Genomic DNA, 21,907 nt, shown 5'->3' on the forward strand with positions numbered 1-21,907 from the left:
TGAGGTAGGAAGTGTTATCTTGTTTGTCTAACTTGTGCATTAACAGAAATATAAAAAAACCCATTTGTGGTTTGAGACAAACAAACAATAGTGTAAACAACATATGCTAAACAAGCTACAAAACGTCATTCTTAGAACACAAATCCGCCTTTAGCTTAATGGCGTGAAGTTGTGTGACCACAGTGTAGTTCGTTTTTAGTTCGCTTTTTACTTCACGTCACGCAAAGATTACCTTGCTGAACAAAATGTGGAAGTATCATGAACTTTTGTTTTTGACAGCGCTTATTTTCTAGAATAATCCAATGGAAAATCTCATTAGCGTTCTTTTAAGGAGGAAACCAGTGCAGTACATAATCCTGACAGCATTGTATGACACAACGTGTGAATTCGTGAGCTTTAGGCAAAACATTTGAATGTTTCCCGTCTTAAGGCTAAGCTAGGCTAACCTCTGGACTAAACACACAGACATGAAAGAATCATTTCTACCTCAGAAAGGAAGCAAAGTACAATATTCTGCAAAGTGTTTACTTTCTTTTAATATTAAAAACTGTGATCTAACAAACAAAAACTAGAATAAAAAAAAGAGTTGGAACTTACAGCGATTTCCCTACAGCAGACATCGATATTCCAGTGCCTTCTATTTGTTTCAGTGCGTACTCCTTCTCATCTTTCCTGTAGGGATGAAAAGATAAAATTGGGAGCAACATTACTGGAGGCGTCACAGATTTTCTTTTTCTGTAAGATCGAACCCGCTTTAGCCCAATTCGAACTGGAGACGGTCGTGGATTTAACGGAGCGCTCAGGCACACATCTCTAATACTGATTGAGCTGCACATATGCTCAGAAGAGCTCATAACACTTCATCTTTCGATCTGCAAATAAAATGTCCTCGTATGATTTAGTCGAATTCAGAAAATAAAATAGGAGCTCCGCTGTGCAAAAGCAGAGGGGGGAAAAAATGACAAAAAACTAACTCCACAAAAATCCTAAAGCTATTTTAACAGGCTGAGCACTGCTCTCTTAAAGGGGAACACCACCTAAATGAAGAACGCCAACATCTCAATGGCGTGGGAACATTAAGTCAATAACTGTTAACATTGAGCACATTCGAGTTTCAGCTCTCTAGTTTTTGGATTTGGGAGGCAGTTGTTTATGTGGTACTTATATGTTTGGACTGTCTTAGACCAGACGAATAATATGTATGAATTTTGAAAATGAGTGTAGTTCCCCTTTAAGGCGGGAACCATGAAGCCAACTTCGAGAGTCTTGACAGCTGCGTCGTCGCACATGTTAAATTTCGTATTCAGAATGAATCTGCCAATTAACTTCTCCAGTAATCAATTATTGATTTCTTGCTCTTTAAAACTGTCAAAGTACTGGAAAATACCCATCATAATGTCCTAAAGCCCAAGGAGACATCATCAGACTGCTTGTTTTCTCAAAACAACAGTCTAAATCCAGAAGATGTTTTGTTTCGTATCATATAAAACAAAAAAACAGCATATCCTCACAATGTCTTTTATCCAATAACTTGAAATTACACCGTGTATTTCTGTTTTTAATGCCATATAAATAAAGTGTATTGTTATTCTTATTTGAACGGCTGCAGCCAGAGAATGAATGTCATTTTTGCTTGAAAAACTTCTTAAACGCTTTATTGATAATCAAATGTGTGCGAATCGGATTAATCTCTCAGAATAATGGTCCATGTGGCACCGTAAAGGTTTGGCAGCCTGTCGTCTTGGTCGTTAGAGAGAAAACGACCACGATGGCTAAAACGACCAATCAGAGAACTCCTTCTCTCCGACTCCCTCTGATGCCGATTCAATACGCTGGAACAGCTGCTGAGAGATCGGTCGGAGTGGTGGGTCAGCAGACACAGCGTGCCTGTTCTTGCTGGTTTAGTGCGTGCTAGCAACGCAGCAGCACGGGCCTGTTCCAAAAGCTTTGGATCACTCTGGTCTGCGGATGCACTGGTGACTGGCACCACAAACCTGTGCTTAAGACAACCACCAGAGACAAGCAGCTCTGCAACTGTCTGAACAAAGTTTGCTTTGGACCCACGCGAACGACCCAAACGCTTTGTGTGTTACTGTAGTGCACACCTCAACATGGACAGCGCTCAACTTAAAGAACTGAATAGAAAGCGACTAAACTTGAAAATATAAGTTATTTGTTGCCACTCGGGAGTCAGGACAGTCATTCATTCTGCAGTGTGAATGCTGCATTTGAATGTATATCATTCATATTGCAGGTAAACAGTTGTGTGTGGAGAGCGAAAGAGGAGGAACGCATTGACTCCAAAAGCAATCCGGTTGTAGTTGTCTTCCCTCAACTCCAACTCGGGTTGCGAAGTTGGTAATCGGACTGTAGACAATAAGCAGCGAGCGGGAAAGTAAGTCTGGCCTGGATGTACGCTGGCTTCACCGGAACCCCAGAATTATAGCCCCTTGCCCAAAAAGGCTTTAGCGGCCGATGGTTTCCGAGATTGCCTCTGATGTAACAATGTAAACTGAGGCAGGAAGTAGCGTAGAGGCACACCACTGACGTTAGCATTAGCATTTGCTTATCCGTCGTCAGGGCCGATAAGCCGGAGGGTTCCCAAATTGCCTCCGACGTTACAATTTACATGGACAGGAAGTAGTGTACGGGTGCACCGCTAACGTTAGCATTAGCGTATCCGTCGTCAGACTGATAGCGAATGGGTTCCGAGACTGCCTCCAACGTGCCTAAATAAACTGAGACAGAAAGTATTGAAAGGGCGCACCGCTAATGTTAGCATTATCAGACCTAGCCAAACCCTGACTCCTATAGAGTTGGACCATGCCATGCCAAAACTCGGGGAGAACACAAGCAATCTTAGAGCACCCTTAGCAAGACTTTGATGTACAGCTAACTCAACGGCTAACGTTAAACGAGTGGATCCCTCTCAACTCACTCTGGAACTACAAGTTCTCATACCAGGTTACCACTGACCTCAACTCGGGCAACCAAAATCCCACAATCAGCGCTTTATGTCATTCGCAAAGCTACGCACCCTCACCACCTGGTGTGGAGAATGAAGGCTTCTGTAATTTGGTGAAAACAACGGAGCCTTGTTGTTACACCATGCCCTACCGACAACAACAAGCTGTACAAGGAGGTAAAAAACAAAGGTGCTGGAGTCTGTCGCTTGGACATCGTGGGGCCACCGAATAACGCAACCATAACAGCGCACCAAAAAATGGCAATAAATATCACCTTGCTTACAGTATCGCAATATACGCACGATATATTGAATCGTGTGACCACTGTGTCGTGATACGTATCGGCTCGCCAGATTCTTTCCAACACACAGCCTCCGATGTCCAAACATTAGAACTGATTTGATGTATTAACCACAAAACGAGAGACTGCTTGTGATGAGCCTGGACCATATTTACTGTATTTATAACATTTAAAAAAAGATAAAAATAGGATATTTTTATGTCATTGTTTTTTTTTCAGGTGACGACAACTCTCCTGATAACGGTGCACAATGATAGTGCACAAGTCATGTCTGCACCCACACTGGTGCCTTTGTTTATGTTTCCTACATAGGCACTAGGATTGTATGCACATGGAAACCACTCACCTACTTCTTTAAAACACTGACAAGACATGTTCACGTCTTGCCTAAGGCACACTTCTCCTTTTTACTGCCAGCTGGGACTAGCTGGCTAAAGTTGCATATATCCCCTAGGTGTGAAGCCAAGAACATTCAAAAACATGCATGTGTGATAATTCATTTCTGGACCGTTATGCTCTGGGGACAGAAAGTGGTTTTGCCACCTTTCAGTTTTCACTTAAATAAGCCCGACAGGTATAGGTTGTGATGCCATTCATCCCAGGGCCTTGCCTACAGCCTCTGAGAATACAAACACAGGCTGACAGCAGCAACTCTCCACATTTCACTTACAGTTGTATAGACAGAAACAACATAATATTACATGTAACAAGCTGTAGTATTGTGTCAACAGTATTTAGGTGAAGCAACATAGTTGTCAGGGCCATTGCTTTGAAATTTAAAAAAAATAATTCACATCTCTGCAGTAAAAGTGAAATTATCTACTTGCTGTCCTTTACAAAGTTTTGTGTTTTATGTTTTGTGCAGTCACTCAAATTGAATGAGTAGATCTCTTGATGGATTGTTGCCTAAACCTAAGTTTACGTACTTATTTTAAGCCACACTATGATGGTCTTCCTAAACTTAACCATGTGGTTTTGTTGCCTAAACCTATTTTGAGCCCAACAATGAAGTTTTTCCTAAATCTAACTAAAAGATTTTGCTGGCAAAACCTAAGCTAGCATTTTTGTTGGATTTCACAACGTTGACCGCGTGTTTACTTTGACCGTGCGCTGGGCTACCCAGTGTCTTAGAAGTGCTACCAAGGGGCAAAGAGTCAGTATGTGACATGTTGAATGAGAATGTGTTGGAAGATTTAAACCATCTCACTGTATTTCCTCTTTAATCTGTTCAGCGTCCTTTAAGGAAGCCCTCAGATGCGCTAATTACACCGTATCCCCGGCACTAAATCTATAATACCCTTGAGGTGTTATTACCTCACAGCATTAAACAAAGCTCTCAGCATTACGGCGGAGACGTCTGCCTGCCTGTGTTCCCCTTTTGACCTCACGTCACGTCTCTATTATCCAATGTTGTAGAGGTGAACACGATAAGACCCCGCCTGCAGCACTGACTCAGCGAGTCAATGAAGAATAGAGGAAAGGCTTATCTGAGACAGAGACGCCTAAGATATGACAAATGCAAATTGCTAATTTATGGCTGTACCAAACTCCACTTTTTCCCTCCCGATACAAAAAGATAAACAAAGGCTATTTGCTGATCTTGAGTACTGATCTTTTGTTTTTTCTTTTTCGTGTTATGTGTCACCTACCGTACACAGTATTCTATGTGTAAGGTAAGAGGAGGATGTAAATGCACATCATCAGTCACACCTGGCGGATGCCCGATCCGTGTCTTTTAAACTTTGAACATCGTTACAATTTTATGACTAAAATTGCAATTTTATAACAACAGTGACGTGGATGGGTATTGGCCACATCTGGCCAATACCGGATCCCTGTAATGAGGTCATTAAAGGCACCAAACCAATCTAGACTGTGGGATTATTGCATCACTATGTCAGACTATCACACTATCTCTTACTTTGTTTGACAAACTATGACATATGTTTGAAAAGGAAAAAAATATGAGCAATGCATGCACTACTTTGGCAAATGTCAGTATTAAACACGTTTCTCAACAACGAAGTACCATTATCAACTGGGTACTTGCCACTTGTACCACTGTAGCAACAAATAGTAACACTGCTTGCATAGCAGAGCAGAAATGTGAGAGCATATCTGTCAGTCTTCCTGCTGCTGGTATTTACCTTGTATTCACACGTGCGTTGTCTCTAAAAAAATATAATCGCAAATAGGTTACATTGAGTATAGAAAAAAAAACTTTGTCAGCACATAGTGTTAGCGATGGGGGGGGGGGGCTCGGCCCATGATATTACGGGCACGCTGTGTTCACTGGCACCGCAAAGACACTTGTCAAAAGAAAATAAAGTAACGTTAGCACCGCTGCTTTACTGTGTTGTTTTGGGGGGGAGAGGAGGAGGAAAAGGAGGCGGGAGGGGGGGGCCGTTGGCGAGTGAGTGAGTGCGTTACATGAAAACAAAAACATAAGAGACACACGGGTTATCGCTTCGGGGAGGTCCAAATCTAACGCCCCGGTTAACACACAGCCACGGTGTCCGGACAAAATGCGCCGTGCGGTCCGCTTCCTGTCAGTACAAACAACAACGTTCACGGTTATCTTACCCGTCTTTGCGCTTAGCTTTATAAACGTGCCCGTAGGTGCCTCGACCCACTTTGCAACCTTCATATTCGAACAGATCTTCCACCTTCTCTCTCTCGGCCGCCAGCTTTGTTTTGAAGTCGTAGTCCATTTCAACCCATAAATACGTCTTAATTTACAATAAAATAAAATATGAATTATTACATGCATTAATTAAACAATCTGGTCGTTTTATTCCCCCACCATTTCCTTGTTTGGGATTTTGGTCTGCTCCGCTTAATGTTCACTGGCTCGTTGACGTTTCTAATTGGCGCGCGGGGCAAGCTGGGAAGGGTAGTTCTTTTGAGCAGACGCCGCGGTTCACCTGCTCTTCAGGAGGGGAAGTAGGAAACTACAGCCCGCGTTTCTCGCTGCAGTTTGTTGCACTTTGCGTACTCACGAACGCACATGAACAGTGGTTTGGATTTCATGGTGTACTAACAGGACAGTTTGTTCAAAGTATATACTTTATACTCTTTATACATGTTTAGAAATGCTTGTTTCATAACATTATATATATATATATATATATATATATATATATATATATATATATATATGTATATATATATATATATATATATATATGTATATATATATATATATATATATATATATATATGTATATATATATATGTATATATATATATATATATATATATATATATGTATATGTATATATATATATATATATATATATATGTATATATATATATATATATATATATATATGTATATATATATGTATATATATATATATATATATATATATATATATATATATATATATATATATATATATATATATATATATATATGTATGTATATATATATGTTCTGTGTTTTCTTCAACTGCAATAGGCTCATTTTACAACAGTTATGTCTGTTATGTGTGGTAATACTATATTCACATGTGAAAACAATAACATTGTGTATTTGTAAATGTCAACATGGAGTACAAACAATAAATGAATGCATTACGGTCGTGCAACGGTACATGGCAGTAATAACATATTCAGACATGCATTGTACATGTAAACAAACACACGTCAGATAAGCTCATGTTTACATAGAAATGTGTCCAATCATTTTGAAGCGCTGAATTATAGTACTGTATTCATGCGATAAACAGGTGAAATAGTCCCACGTTTTCAAATAGGGTCTTAAATGAACATCGCTTCCTGTTGTGTGAATATAATACTCTTAAATGTAATTTGGTCTCCTCTATTTGTTTGCACAAAACTACTGCACACTCAGTGCAGGCTGTAAAGAAAATAAATAGAACGTCACGTGAGGAAACTCCCTGTTTTTAGAATGAGTGACAGGGCCCTACACCAATCGCATATAACAAGCCAGAGCCCTGCGACCTGATTGGCCCAACGCGAGGCTGACGTAGGAGCCACTACCATATAAATTCACAGCGCCATCTCTATTCAGTGGTCTACACAGTATGGCCGGCGATATTAGCTAGCACTCGCTAACGGTATTCTCTGCAAAAGGGAAGACGGTAACTCAAGGAAATCAACACCTGGATTGCTTAAAGGACTGTACCTCAATACATTATAACGGATCGAAGAAGGATTAATCAAGTTGTACACGTTACAACCTAAGTTTAATATTTGTTGTTGGGTGTCTGTTGTCTCATGATGGAAGATAATGGTGCACATTTCTTCGAGGGGACCGAGAAGCTGTTGGAGGTGTGGTTCTCTAGGCAGGATGACACCAAAGGAACCGGGGACCTCCGTACCATCCCGAGGTTTGTGTCCTCTGACCGTGTCTCAAAGTGTCGCGTCAGTCCTCAGCAGCTCATGGACATGTTGGCTGAAACACCGGCCACATGCTTTGCTTCATTCCCGCAATTCTTTGGTGACATGTAACCAGTTTAACGCGATAACTTGGTTTGTTTGTTTTTTTATCCAGAAAGCATTTATTCTATGTAGTCATGAGCTCATACTCACTCACTTAGCTAGCTTGCTAGCTATGGAACCACATTTTGACACCAGAGCTACTACCAGGGAGCTAGCTAACTCAGTCACTCAAAAATGGCCACCTCCCCCTTTAACAGCGGCACCTCCAAGCTGAGTCATTCATTCTTCACCGAAGGAGAACACGTTATATGCCAGTTATAACATGTTTCCATGCTCCCTCACCTGTTACGGTAAACGAAGGAGGATTGGTGAACCGTTTAACCTAAACCCCTTGACAGTTAGTTGGCAGCCCGTGTACAGCTAACGATTAACGCTAGCTAACTGGCTACTTCCAGGGAGAAAACATACACGCATCCAGCCGTCATCTGCTCTTTTCTCACTCGCACGACTAGTTTGAATGAGGCTGTAACGTTACCCTTTATTCACGTTGTTTGTCAACTCACTTTAGTGCCAACATTAGGCGGGTTATATCCTATTTTTTCTTCTTATTTTATTCCCCCCTGTCGGTGCACAAGCGTTTTTATTGCCCCCGCATTAGTGTTGGGACACAGTTTGATTACATTACGTCAACGCTACATTAAAGTGCTAAAATGTATACGACGCAACTTTATTTACCTCGTCATATGGGTCTTCGATAACATTGCGTTGTGTTTTTAGTTTAGTTGTAAATGCATGGGGAGTTTTATATGTTCTGCGTCATTCAAATACGAAGGGGGGGGGGGTTCGCTTAAAGATGTCAAGCATGTGGCCGTCACCGCGTGTTGCGATCGGCTTGCGGCGACACTGGCCACTCCAACGGGTCACTCGTACAAGTCTCGGGTCACTAAAATGTTGCTTTGTGCCAACTAGATGGTACTTGTTTTGCAACTAATAGTTGATCTGGTTGAATTTACACGATCACTATGATTACAGACACAGAGTGAGCGGGGTTGAGATCACATGGCTGATTGTAATGCTACTCTTTTTATCACGAGGCTTGTCTTAACACAGTCCAGTGGCATGGCGGCCCTTAGACCTGCAGCCGTAGGTTTTGGACGCTATAGCATGGAGACCCCTGTTCTGGTCACGTTCCCGGCCATGTCGGCACTCTCCTCCCAGTCCCTCTGATTGGTTAGAGCAGGGATTCCCAAAGTGTGGTGCGCGCACCCCTGGGGGTGCGCGAGCTGCCTCTAGGGGGTGCGCGAGAGGAAAAGTGTAATGGCGGTCTGATGGTGTAATAATATTAAATATTTAAAAAAAGATGTAATTTTAATTTAAAAAGTGGGATTTTTCACAAAATAAAAACATGAATTATAAAAATTCCCTTTTGTAAGATTTAAAATTAAAAACGTACAATTTAATAAATGCACTTGAGCTCCTTCCGGCAGACTTGCGCCTGCGCCAGTCGTACACACTAGCGAGCCTAGCTTGTGCAGCTAACGTCAGCTAACCGCGAACTTCATGCATTCAGCAACATTCATTTAAATATGCTAAAATGGCTGAAAATTGGCTGAAATCGGGGAAACTGTCAGGTGGGACATCTGAAGCTATCAGTCGTAAAAGAGGAGAGTGACAGAGAGAGGAATCGGAGGCGAGGGGAACGGAGAGGTGCGTTGGGGAGAGACCGGGAGAAGAAATCGAACGGGAGTCAGAGGAAGATGAGACGGAGGAGACCGAAAAGGAGGAAGGGATAGCACAGACACATCGGGAGCACATCGGCCCATCGAGGAGTCAAGGTGAAAAAAGAGGAAACGAGGGTGAGCATCAGACTGGGGAAAAAAGAGGGACAATTATGAAAAGTATCTGTGTCTGGGCTTCACTTGGATTGGCAATGCAGATTCCCCAAAGCCACAGTGCGTGGTGTGCAGTGAGGTTCTGGCTAACAGTCTGAAGCTCTTATTTACGTTGCCACCTGAACACCAAGCATGCCAGTGCAAGTCAAAAGCACCTTACATTGTTTATATCGAAATTGGAGGAGTTACAAAACAGCCAAAACAACTGCAGTCTCATTCATGTGTTGGGTCTACAAAAAACGCACTACGGGCTTCATATCTGGGTACAGAATAGCGAGAAAGGGGCTACCGCACACAATCGCCGAAGACGTGAGCTTGCCAGCTGCCAAAGCGATGGTGGAATGTATGATTGGGGAGAAAGAAGCAAAAAAGTTGGACATGATCCCGGTGTCCAACAACACTGTGTCGCGCCACATCGATGTTTTGTCCGAAGACATCCTGGCTACATTAGTCGGTCATTAATTGTAAATGAAATGTGATGCAATCTGCCCGGTGCGCGAACCCGGTCGGGATGTAGAAGGGGGTGCGCGGCCTAAAAAGTTTGGGAACCGCTGGGTTAGAGGGTCTCCCTTCTGTGATTTGCTTCGAGGCACTTTGCTGCGTTCAGGTCCGGCCTGGGCGATGGGACATTCAGACAAATGACTGGTTAAAAAGCCTGTTGCAGCTTATTTATTACTCTGCTTGTGCCAAAGCAAGAAAAAAGTCAGTCATGAGTGGGTGGATTGCAATTACTAAAGCGGGCCATGTCACTGTTTGGTGCTTAACAACATGCCCACTGAGGGTAGTTGTTCCTTCGGTGTGGGAGTAGAGCAACTGGATATGTGTTACTGGGAACAGCTTGTTGGCTGGTGCCATTGGCTGTTTCTAAAAAAGCAGTAAAGTTAAAAATATTCTCTTATAGCTTCTTTGCAATCACGTGACTTTTATGACGTGCGAAATTCAGATGGAGGGCAGGAAGGGAAGAACCTCTATACTGCGCAAATTTACCAAATATATGGGTTGTTTGAACCTGTGTGCAGCAGGTATCGCCAGAAAATAGAAACGCATATTGGATGTGATCCCTACAAAATGAAGAAGAGGGAATATTTTTATTTCTTTTTCAAAACTTAACCGATTTGCCCGGTGTGGAGGCAAAATGACCTTGCCCTCCAGACCTACACAACTTGCCAGACGAAGGTGTTAAAGAGTCTAAAGGCGTACAGCTATTTTGTGAGTGGCTGGGTCCACAACCTCTGAACCAAAGTAGCATTGAATGACGTCTTTGTTTTTGTTTGTTTTTTGACCGGGTAGCCAGCATCGCTAAATAAAAGTCTCCCAGTGGACAGCTAACTAGCTTTCACCTGGCATTGCTAAGCTAGCTTTCACTAGCTAGCATTGCTAAAAACAAATCTTCCTGTAGATAGCTAGCTAACTTTCTCCCGCTTAAAAACAATGAGCTCGCTAGCTAAACTGTGAAACAGTAACGACAGATCAAACACCACAGGGTGATAATATCGCAGCTGTGTCTGGCTATGTTTCCAGCGATATCGCCACCATGGTCTGGTTTTATTTTTCATTGTTTTGTTAGTTGGCTATCTACCGGGAGATTTGTTTGTAGCGACGCTAGCTACCCCGGCAAAAACAAGACTGCAGTCGTTCAATGCTACTCTGGTTCCGAGGTTGTGGCCCCAACCGTTCACAATCTGTCTGTCGCTGTTTCTGTGGGTTTCTTTTTAAACTTCTCACCTTTTTGTGTAAAACTATTTTCGGGACTCAAAAGTAGCCCTTGTTTTTTGCTCTGTTGGAACAGCCGTAATTGGCGCAAACCAGAGGCATTACTGCTGCAGTATTGAACGTGCCCTCCATCTGGAAAGCACTCATATGTGTGACGTCATCTGCAAAGAACCTATTGCAACTGCTTGACACCACGTGTCACAGCGCTACTGTATTTGTTATGCAAATGGCCTCAGCCTATGGGTGACTTTTGTGGCCATTAGCCAGATCACTAGAGGTCGGGGGCAGATTAACTGCTCAAGAGGGACGCTGTCGTGTGGATCAGACTCTCGCTGGACGTCGGCCAATGTCCAAATAAGTCCACAAGGGCATCCGATTCACAAATGTGGAGCGTGCTCACATTACCTCCGCCGTCCTTCCACCGGGCCCCTGCAGCAGTCGGTAACCGCTCCTGAAGTCCACTTAATCTTGAGTTTATTTTAATCTGAGGTGATTTAGAGTTCTGCTACTAGCGCTCTCTCTTCCATGAATCTGTCATCTTGTTGTGCCATGTATCCCTCCCCCCTCCCCCCCCCCCCCCCTCCTTTCTCTGTAGTATGGATGAAAAACTCTCTAATACTCTCATCTCTGAGACGAGAATCTGATCCTTCTGAGCGACCATAAATAGCCTGTGGTGTGCATTTCACACTGAAACGGGAGTTGACCCAGGTCTCCGGTAACGTCGTCCTTCTGGTATGATCCAGCATGTTACAACAGCTCTGATGTCACCAAGGAGTAGGAAAGAAAGTACATGTGGGGGGGCTTTATTCTCGTTTGTATAAAGGGGCAGCACGTTGACTTATTACAGAAGATGAAGGGCAAGAACTCACTCACCTTCGGGTTTAAGCTCTGTACTTTTTTCCTCTGGAAAAACGTGTAACTACATTTTCATCAGTGAGGGTCAAATGCTTGAGGGGTCTATAATGCCGATCAGTCTGGCACGGTGTTGTTTGATTGTACTTTAAGCTCATTGTCGCTGAAGCTGGAAAGGAGAGGCTGCATGCTTTGCTGTTGTCACAATTGGATGTGGTAGTTTTAATATTAAATAATAACAAGACACCATGCTAATGACACATCCTAATTGCAGCACAACATACATATGCTAACATTGTAGCAGCTCCACATACGGCAGCGTCTATTCATTGTTTACACACACGTGTACACACAGTTTGGTCCGGTCTCTATTGAAATGAGGTATCGTAGAGCTCTGGGTGAACACAGACGGCTACAGTATTTATTTCCTAATTCAACAACGTAATCATGTTGGAGTCCTTGATGAGGAGGAAGGATGTTCAACAGCAGGGTAAATCACTACAGACTCCTACTTTAGTTCCGTTTTGAAGTGAGGAACATTAAGTCCCTCCAGTAGCTCTTCTGGTGCTGGTGTTTACTCGTTATCCAGCTTGACAAACATGACAAGTTAGCGTTAGCTCGTTAATAACAGTAGTAAAGCAGGGCTGGTATAGTTTGCAAGACTAAAGACACATTTTTATTCACTCGCCTTTTTTGGCCCATTCATTTTTCAATCTGTTGTCATGTATATATATTCTGTGCTTTGTCCCATATCAGTTATTGTTGACAAATATAATTGTGTGCTGTACCTTTTTTTTTAAATTTCATTTTAAAGTTATTTTATCGCGCTTGGTCATTAAGCTGTGTTTAAATGTGGTGTATAAATGAACTTAACTTGCACTTACTACAGTGATGGTAATAATTTCATGAATAAGCTTCAAGTGAACTTGTGTGGGTGAGAGTTTGTGCATCTGTGAGTGAGAGTTTGTGAGTGTGTGCGTCTGAGTGTAGTGTAGAGAAGAAAGAAGAAAGAAGAAACCATTTTTATTGTCATATATATTTTTACACATACACGAAATGTATCTCTGCATTTGACCCATCCCTGTATATAGGGAGCAGTGGGCTGCCAGTGATCAGCGCCCGGGGAGCCGGGGGTTCAGTGTATTGCTCAGGTACACTTCGACACGTGACACGTCCCAGTCGGGGATCGAACCGTTGACCTTCCGGTTCCCAGACGACCCTCTTAACCCAGTGAGCCACGGTCGCCAGCAGGGGTCTTCAACGTTTTTCAGGCTAAGGACCCCCAAACTGATAGAGAGATGGCGCAGGGACCCCCAAACTGATAGAGAGATGGAGCAGGGACCCAGACTTTATATATTGTGTAAAATTGTGTTTTATATTAAATGGGCCTAGTACCATGTATAAACATACCGCTTTATTGTGCATTCAATACTAAGCTATTCAAATAATACACAGGTTCATATATTCATGTTTTTATTTTAAACGTGCAAGGTACAGTGAGTAGGGAGGCCGTGCCACTGCCATTTAGAAACATACTGTCAGCTGATACCAATATCAACATTGTCTGTCAATTGCATGATAATCATGCATACAAGATATTCAAATTGACGTTTATATTTTAAACATAAATGTGGAAACGAAAAATGAGTGATAGCCTATTAGTGCCACTGCCATGCATAAAGATACCCGTTATCTTGCATACATTACTGAACTATTAAAATAATGGACCCATTCATGTCCAAAAAAATAAAAATAAATTTTAATTGTCTAATCAACCAAAGAATTTTGCGGACCCCCTGTTGAAGACCTCTGGTGGAGAGAACACGTTCTGATGTTCAAACAAATCCTGTTACGTTTTCTGATTTGTATTTTTCCTTATTTTTTATAAATGATTTATTGTTCTGACAGCTCAGGTCCCTTTTTAAACAAAAATATACATATTTTTGTGCACGTGTATGTTTTTTGTGTTAGTCCATTTTATTTTTTATTATTACTTTAACAGCTCAGGGATGTTCAAGGAGCAACTGCACTTTTTGAAGATCAGTTCTGGTTTTGAATAAAGGGTTGGAAATGAATGCTTTAAAAAAAAAAAAAAAAAAAATATCCGATTCATCGAAAAAATAATCACCCGATTAATCGATTATTAAAATAATCGTTAGTTGCAGCCCTGATCGTGATGTCACCCATTGGTTTGCAGACTGCGTTTTTGAAGCCTCTAGTTCGGCCGTCGCCTTCTTTTTCTTTCCTTTTTTTGCAACCAGGGAACGGACGTGACCATATGTGGGCTGTGGAGGAGTGACGCAGTTGACACAGAAATTGCACATTTTAAGAGTTGACATTTCACCTTTTTTTTTGTCACTGTTTTTCATGGATGTAGCCAAGTTTCCCACCAGCTTGATGTAACATCAGTGCAATAGCATAGTTACAAAGGTTATAAGGTGACATTTTCCTTAATTAGGCTTGTAATCATAGACCGTTAAAGAAGTGGATCTACCAAACCCATCGGTTTGTGGATTGTGATATTTAAGCCTCACGTTCTGAATTTTGGCAGTCGCTATCTTGTTTTTTAGTTGGTGGTTTTTTTTGCAACCATATTTGGACTGCAGATGTGGTAGAGATGCCATATATGGCTCTGGTAGCAACCTGTCAATCATAATGTAGCCCGCCTAAAGCATACTCTGCTTTCTGGTCTATTTGACTCTAAATGGACCATAACTTACTAAATGAACATCATGCTGTGTTGAAGAAGACTTGAAACTAGAGATTGAGTTCATGGTCTCAATCTCTAATGTTTACTGAGGGAATAAATCAAGAGGAATAGTCATTTTCTCATAGACTTCTATACAATCTGACTTATTTTTGCAACCAGAGGAGTCGCCCCCTGATGCTATTAGAAAGAATGCAGATTTAAGGCACTTCTGCATTGGCTTCACCTTTTTAGAGTCGGAGGTTGTTGTCTGGCTCAGGACACTTTCTCTCCTGTGTGTGTGTGTGTGTGTGTGTGTGTGTGTGTTTGTGTGTGTGTCTTAAGTTGTAGTGGGATTTAATTCCATGTATTTGTCAGTCAAAATCTAGTCAAAGTGCTAACTTTTCATCCCTCTCGCTCTCTTTTTGTCTTTTCCTTTAGGTTTGAGTGGGACAAACTTTTGGAGACTGTGCATTGTTTGATCATAAGTGTGACAAAGTCTGACAAGCAGGAAGCTTATATACTCAGGTGAGTGCCGGGTCTGTTACATGCAGTACGTCTCCTGTGTTTTCCCAACTGAGCACACGGCAGGCGGGATTAGACAGCGGTCACCTGTAAGCCACTTGCTTTCAACAGCGCAGACATTGTCATCGGGTGACGAGACGGTCGCAGGCGCTCGCATGCTGCACCGCCTTCATAATTAGAAGTGCATCCAAGGTGGATGCAACAATTAAGTGATCGTCCACTCAAATATGTCTGTCGGGTAAAACAAGTTGCCATAGTGACCAGGATGTGATTTGACAAATACCTGGGCGGGGTTACCCACCTTATACAAGCATGTTGTACACCAGCGCTGTCGAAGTGCACCTGCCCTGTAATTCCTGCTCCTGTGTGGTAAAGCCTCACTGTGGCAAGTTTCAGCTCTTCTCGCAGACATCCATTTGTCCTGATGAGACCTTTTCTGTAAGCTCAGTGAACCTAAAAAAAAAAGCAGCAGCACATGAGCAGAATAATCACTTTGTACAACCCGTGAGACGGAGGGTACAGACGTTTCACACCTCTGTTGTGCTTCTTTTGTTTCCACAGTGAGAGTAGCATGTTTGTCTCCAAGAGACGTTTCATTTTGAAGACATGCGGAACCACCCTCTTACTGCAAGCACTGGTGCCTCTGCTGGAACTCGCCAGGGAGTACTGCGGTTTCGATGCCATCGAGGTACACCTCCCTTTTTTGAGTAAATGTAAAAACGGCGCTTCATTCAGAGCCTGAAATGCAAAAATCCTAAATCCTGTTGCTATAAGGTGTCTTTGAATGTATAAATGTGATGACTGCTCTTATTTTACCGTTTTCATTTACTTGGCGTGTGTTTTTAAAAGTCTGTTTTAGGAGTTGCCCTGAGGCCAAGTCTCAACTGTTGACATGGCACTAAAGTATTAGATTGTGTTATTACCTGATGCCTGCAGCTGTTCAGCGCTCACACTTTTTCTCACTTTTTTTTTTTTTTTTGCAGAATTTCTTCTACTCCCGCAAGAACTTTATGAAGCCAGCCCAACAAGAGTTCCCTCATCGAAACTTCCAGGAGGAAGTGGACTTTCTCAGCCAGATTTTCCCAAGTAAGCAACATTATAGAATGTTTCGTCTGAAAAGTGCTCTGACAATGCTTTTTAAAGAAACCAAAATGGTACAGCACTTCTACAACGGTTTGTTTGTTTTTTCCCTCGAGTTTCCACCAATCCTGTGTGTCCTACTGTGCTGTGATTGGTTCGGTAGCCAGCCGCTAAATTAGTCAAATGTAACAACTCGATGCTTCAGCCACACACTCGCAGCATAGGAAAGCACATTGCCATCACCAGATCTGCCAATCACAGCAATACTGGTCATAATCTTTTTTTTTTTTAATTTTATGTTTTTATATAATGGCTACAAAATTCATGTTCACAATTCACTTTATAACGTTTATGGAACCTGTAAATGAATTTCTTATTCAATAATAATGTATTCATTCTTTTTCATATACTGTATCCCTGAAAACTGCTTTACTGTTACAGACAACTGTTAGTCTGTAAATCCGTCCCTCAGCCCACAGTGAGGCAGATGCATATCACTCCTTGTGATAAAGAAGTTTGTTTATCCTGTTTGTCTTGTTGTCTGTGCTGTTTGTAATGTCTGTCGAGATGGATGCCTCTCTCTCATTTGCAAACCAAGTCTACCTACGGGTATAAATAAAAGTAACCTGAACCTGTTGTGAAATGCATCCATGTCATACGACCTTGCCCAGACTTGCGCTTCATTTGTTGAGGAACCAGTAACTACAATCAAAATAAGAAGTCTTTGAAATGATTTCTCAGTGCTACCCTACTCGCATATCTGTTGTGGTGGAAAACAGGAAGGCTGAAGAAGCTGCCTTGTGCCACAGAAATCCAATAGAAGCTGCATGCAATCCCATATTTGAGATTGTGTCGACTACGGCCATCATAAGGCCAACTTCTGTAAAACAAACCTTCTGTTTCTTCCAGATGGTGCAGCCTACTGTATGGGACGTTTGAACTGTGACTGCTGGTAAGCTCTGTGCCGTTTCCCGCGCTGGTTGAAGCTTCAAGTGTTGTCCACCCAGTGTTGCTAACATCACTGGATGGTTTTGTAGTAGGAACTCGGACTAAATTGTGACCTTTTCTTGTTTCTCTCTGAAGAAAACTCCAAATAAATATATAAGTCTAGGAAATGAAAATGCAGCCGAAGTCTGCAGCTGATGGCAGAGACTTCTGTGTTTGTGTAAATTCAGCCCCAGCAGGACATTGCTGCGTGATGGTGATGACTGTTGGTACGATCATGAGATGAGTGTAAAAAGGTCAAGCCTGTTTTCTGGGGATTCCTGCTTTAATGACAGCTCTTTGAGAACCTCCTTCTGCAGCCCTGTCATATACTCGCTGACTCTTTCTCCTAAATTTCAAAGGTCAACATCTGCGTCATTTTCTGGCGAAAAGCAGTGCTGTAGCTTACCACAGAGTTCTAATCAATCAGGTTATGAATAATGAGTGTTTGGAAACAACTGAACGGGTCAGTTTGGATATGTAATTATAGCTCTCAGAACGCGGGAGAATCGGTGACTGTTTGTGTTGTTGTGTGACTTTAGTGTCCGAACTAATGTGGCCGCCACACAGCAGTAAATTGCTGTGCCACCGTACTGGTGCCGTCTGCTTCTACAAACTAGCTAGCGTGCTAATTCCACCATGCTTTAATGCTACACCGGTGACAAAAAATGATTTTACGTTTTTGATTATAATGCGTAAGGAACTGAAGAACCTTTCGCTGTCTGCAGGTACCTGTTTACCCTGGACTTACCAGAGTACTGGGAGAACAAGCATGCCGATCAGACGCTGGAAGTTCTGATGAGCGACCTCGATCCAGCCATTATGGACCAGTTCTATATGAAAGATGGTGTTTCTGCAAGTGATGTCACTCGTGTAAGTAGATCCTTCCCGTCACACACACACACAAGCCCTCCGGAGCTGTGACGGAAACACAGTTATAGACGTGCTTGTCTTGTTGCAGATGAGTGGAATTCGTGACCTGATACCAGGTTCTGTGATCGATGCCACAATGTTCAACCCATGTGGATACTCAATGAATGGAATGAAGACTGACGTGAGTTGTCTCTCGAGTTCCCGTCGCCTGCGCCGCCTCCAAACCGCTCAAACGTCTCTGTAATGTGTCTCTCTCTGCTTGCGCCGTCCTCTCCAGGGAACGTACTGGACCATCCACATCACCCCGGAGCCGGAGTTCTCCTACGTCAGCTTCGAAACCAACCTCTCCCAGACGGCGTACGACGATCTGGTCAGCAAGGTGGTGGATGTCTTCAAACCGGGAAAGTTCGTGACAACGCTTTTTGTCAATCAGGTAAGTGGTGGTGGTGTTTGTTCTTTTAAATACAAGCCTGCTTTCGTTGAGGGATTTAAGTTAAAGTTGCCACTGAGTAAAAAGTGTTTTGTTTTTGTGCAGAGCTCCAAATGTCGCAGCGTCTTTTCTCCCGCCCAGAAAGTGGACGGCTACAAGCGCCTCGACCGCCAGCTGGCTCAATTTAACGAGTACAATTTCGTCTTCACAAGCTACGCCAAGAGACGCCAGCAGAACCAGCAGAGTTGAGGGTCGAGGATGAAGAAGAGGCGTAAAAAGAAAAGTGGCCGCTCGGGGCCACTGCCCTCCTGGGGCCGGCTTCTCCCCCCAGTAGAGAGCTTGTCGTCTTCCTCCTCCTTTCTCCCCCTCCCTGCCCTCTGCCGCCGCCGCCCTTCAGGACCTCCCGGTGCTGACGTGGCGGCGAGCCCCGGCTTAACCTCCAGCTTGAGTTGTTTGCGTTGTTGTTCCCGTGACTTAGATCTCTTGCATGAAAGCTCTTCTCCCCGTTTCGATATTCTAGCCCACTCTTGCCGTGCTCTTGAGGTGCATGTAGAGGAATTGAACACGCTCCTGCAGGTGTCCCCCCTCATCCCCCACAGACAAGGCTTCCGCCCGCACTAGGCCGGGTCCCCTGGCACGCTCAGATCGGCGCGCAAAATTCGACCAAAGTAACCCGATTCGCTCATCTATTTATTTATGAATCAGGACCAGTGTTTTTGAGTGCACTTTAAAAACCTGTTTGCTCACGGTACGAAAAAAGAACAGAAGGCCGCCCTTTTTTGTTTTGTTTTCTCTCTTTTTGTCTAAAGTCTGATTGAATGTATAAGTCGTGGTCAGCTTTTGGCCGTTCTAATCGTCGTCGCTTTGTCGGGACACGTTCGAGTCCCTTCGATCGCCATACTTGCTGTTTAATGTTGCACTGTTGGATAAAAGGGTCTCATTTGGTCGAATATCAAAGTGCACTAATGGGAAAGAAACAAAACAAAAAAGACGTTCCGCTTTGCTGGGCTTTTGTTTTTAATGTCGACCCCCACCAACGTTCACTCATTTTGTGCTCCTACTTACAAACAGACAATCAATCATGTAGTCAGTGTGTGCCCCCCCCCCCCCCCCCCAATAGACAGGCTTGGAAAATGTACGTGTATGAATCATTCTTTCTCTTTTATCTTTTTTACAACATGCTGTATCTATAGGAAGCCTCTGGGTCTTAGCCCCCCCCCCCACACCCATCTTCCCTAGAGTCATATTCAGCACTCTAGTTTCCACATTCACATGAAATGTTCAAACTGAATGTAGCACCCCCCCCCCACACACACACACAAACACACACACCCCCGTCTTTCGAATGTATACATACCCAGAGAAAACCCTGGACCGGGTTTGAGCTGAATGTACCACTCCAGTAGAGCACACCCACCCCGCTCCTTCTCCACCTCCCTCACACAGCGCGCACAATGCCCTCTGCCGACCAACCATTGTGCGGCCAGAACCGTGACGAGACCACGGCCGCTCTGAATGGGGGGGAAATAACGAATCTGACACTTTTTGCTAGCCCAGCAAAGCGTTTCACATATAATATCCATCCTCTGTCTCTTTCCCCCCCCTCCCTCGCCCCATACAGAAATCTGTACGCGCACAATAGACGCCCGCCGGTCTGAGCATGCCAGGGTGACCCCGGATCATTCCACATGTAACTGCTGCATAAGCTGCCATTTAATTACATTTATCGTGCCCAGGCATTTTTTCTTGTTTTGTTTTTTTTTGCAGTGAGTTAGTCAAAATGTGACACCCCGAGCAGTTTTGTTTTTGTTTGGATCGACGCCCTTTTTGTCCATTGAGGGGGGAAAATCCTGTGACACTATGGTGCATGTGACTACTATTGCCGTGTTGCTTGACAGTGTAGCGTAGCACCGTCTCTTCCTCCTCTTCGTCAGTAGGTCTGTGTGCTTCACCTCACTCCTCGTTTTTTGTTTGTTTTTTACCTGCTGAAAGCGTATCCTGATGCGTTTTGGAAAACGCATGAACTTTTGTTTTTTTTCCTCCCCTAAGTTGAACTTAAGTTGCGGATGAGTGCTGAAGGCAGGTTCAGGTTTCTTACTCGTTATCTTTTTAAGCCTCTTCGTCTGGCGTTTGGGTCCGTGCCGTTCACGACGCTTCTCCTGCCAGAGAATGCGGTTTTGAACCTTGAGCCGGACCACGACGACGGCGGGGGGGGGCTTTAACCTGCTCTCAGGACTCAACGTAGTCATTGTTTTTGAAGGTGCGTGCGTACGGTTGCATCAACTTCCGTGGCAGTGCCTCCGTCACCGAGGCGCTCTGTGAACCAGTTGGACGAGTTTTTCTTTTGAGAGTTGCTTTCATTCTGTTCCTACATGTGACATGACCTGCTCTCAACTTGCTGTCAAGTGACTTGAGGTGATCCGCCATGACTGTTACTGGTTCCTTTCTTCTTCTTTTTTTTTTTTTTTAAAGTCGCATATAATGTTAAAACTGCTCAAGATTACGCGAAGCAGTTTAAAGCTAACTGTTATTGGATGAAGTACATTTTAGCCTCGTTTGTGTGGATCAGTATGCTGTTTTATTTTATTTTTATACAGTAAACTCAATTTGCAGTTGAATGGTAATAGAATTTTATACAAAAAAAATATATTTTGTATTTTTTGCTGCGGACCAATCTCTTTTTTTTCCTCGTTTCCTTTTTTTTTTTTGTCAATGTTTTTTTTCGTTACACCAGTTTGTTCTGAAGTCACGGGATGACCTTGCTCTGTGAAGCTTCTCTCCAGAGGAAGGGAGAGTGAAAGCCCCCCCCCCCCCCCTCGGGTCAGAGGGGGGTGCAGTTGCAGGATGTACTGAAGGAGAAACTTTGCTGTTCTAATTCTTTCTTTTGCTGTTCTTTGAATGGTCAAGATGTGCTAAATATATCTGTGCTACGAGCTTGATGCTTCAATAAAAAAAGATGCTTGTCTGTGCAGCTGGCCTGTGTCTTCATTGAAAAGCGAAGATAGTCTTGTTTGAGGAAAAATAATCCTAATGGATTAAACGCTCTTTCAAATGCAAGAGCCCGTTGATACAAAGTCTGCTTGCATATTGAATAATAGAAATGTGGAATTATTGACATGTTCATTGATTTCCTCTAAAGGGGAAACGTTACAGGTGGATATAGGGTAAAAACTGAAATAACTGGTAGATTTCACCATG

At 43.1% G+C, this 21,907-nt stretch overlaps 2 protein-coding genes across 2 annotated transcripts in view; one reads left to right on the forward strand and one right to left on the reverse strand.

The window, feature by feature from the left end:
* Positions 1-5,978, reverse strand: part of cdk19 (cyclin dependent kinase 19) — a gene marked incomplete at its 5' end in the record, with an annotated part of 42,204 nt that extends 36,226 nt beyond the window's left edge. The window contains 3 exon segments of the mRNA XM_079290620.1: positions 598-614; positions 617-672; positions 5,851-5,978. Of these exon segments, the coding sequence (XP_079146746.1) occupies positions 598-614; positions 617-672; positions 5,851-5,978 (201 nt within the window).
* A 1,349-nt stretch (positions 5,979-7,327) lies between these two features.
* amd1 (adenosylmethionine decarboxylase 1) lies at positions 7,328-21,680 on the forward strand. The gene is made up of 9 exons (XM_079290845.1): positions 7,328-7,622; positions 15,259-15,345; positions 15,904-16,030; positions 16,326-16,428; positions 17,332-17,374; positions 18,135-18,279; positions 18,368-18,460; positions 18,557-18,712; positions 18,815-21,680. The coding sequence occupies exons 1-9, from the start codon at positions 7,510-7,512 to the stop codon at positions 18,956-18,958; spliced, it is 1,011 nt and encodes a 336-aa protein (XP_079146971.1). The 5' UTR covers positions 7,328-7,509; the 3' UTR covers positions 18,959-21,680.
* The last annotated feature ends 227 nt before the right edge of the window (positions 21,681-21,907 follow it).

This window comes from Melanostigma gelatinosum (assembly GCF_949748355.1).
Source record: "Melanostigma gelatinosum genome assembly, chromosome: 19".
Lineage (NCBI taxonomy): Eukaryota > Metazoa > Chordata > Actinopteri > Perciformes > Zoarcidae > Melanostigma > Melanostigma gelatinosum.

Coding starts and splice junctions, on each gene's coding strand:
- amd1 (XM_079290845.1), top strand. CDS start 7,510: ATGATGGAAGATAATGGTGCACATTTCTTCGAGGGGACCGAGAAGCTG. Junction 17,375..18,134: donor CGTTTGAACTGTGACTGCTG/GTAAGCTCTGTG, acceptor CGCTGTCTGCAG/GTACCTGTTTACCCTGGACT. Junction 18,713..18,814: donor CAACGCTTTTTGTCAATCAG/GTAAGTGGTGGT, acceptor GTTTTTGTGCAG/AGCTCCAAATGTCGCAGCGT.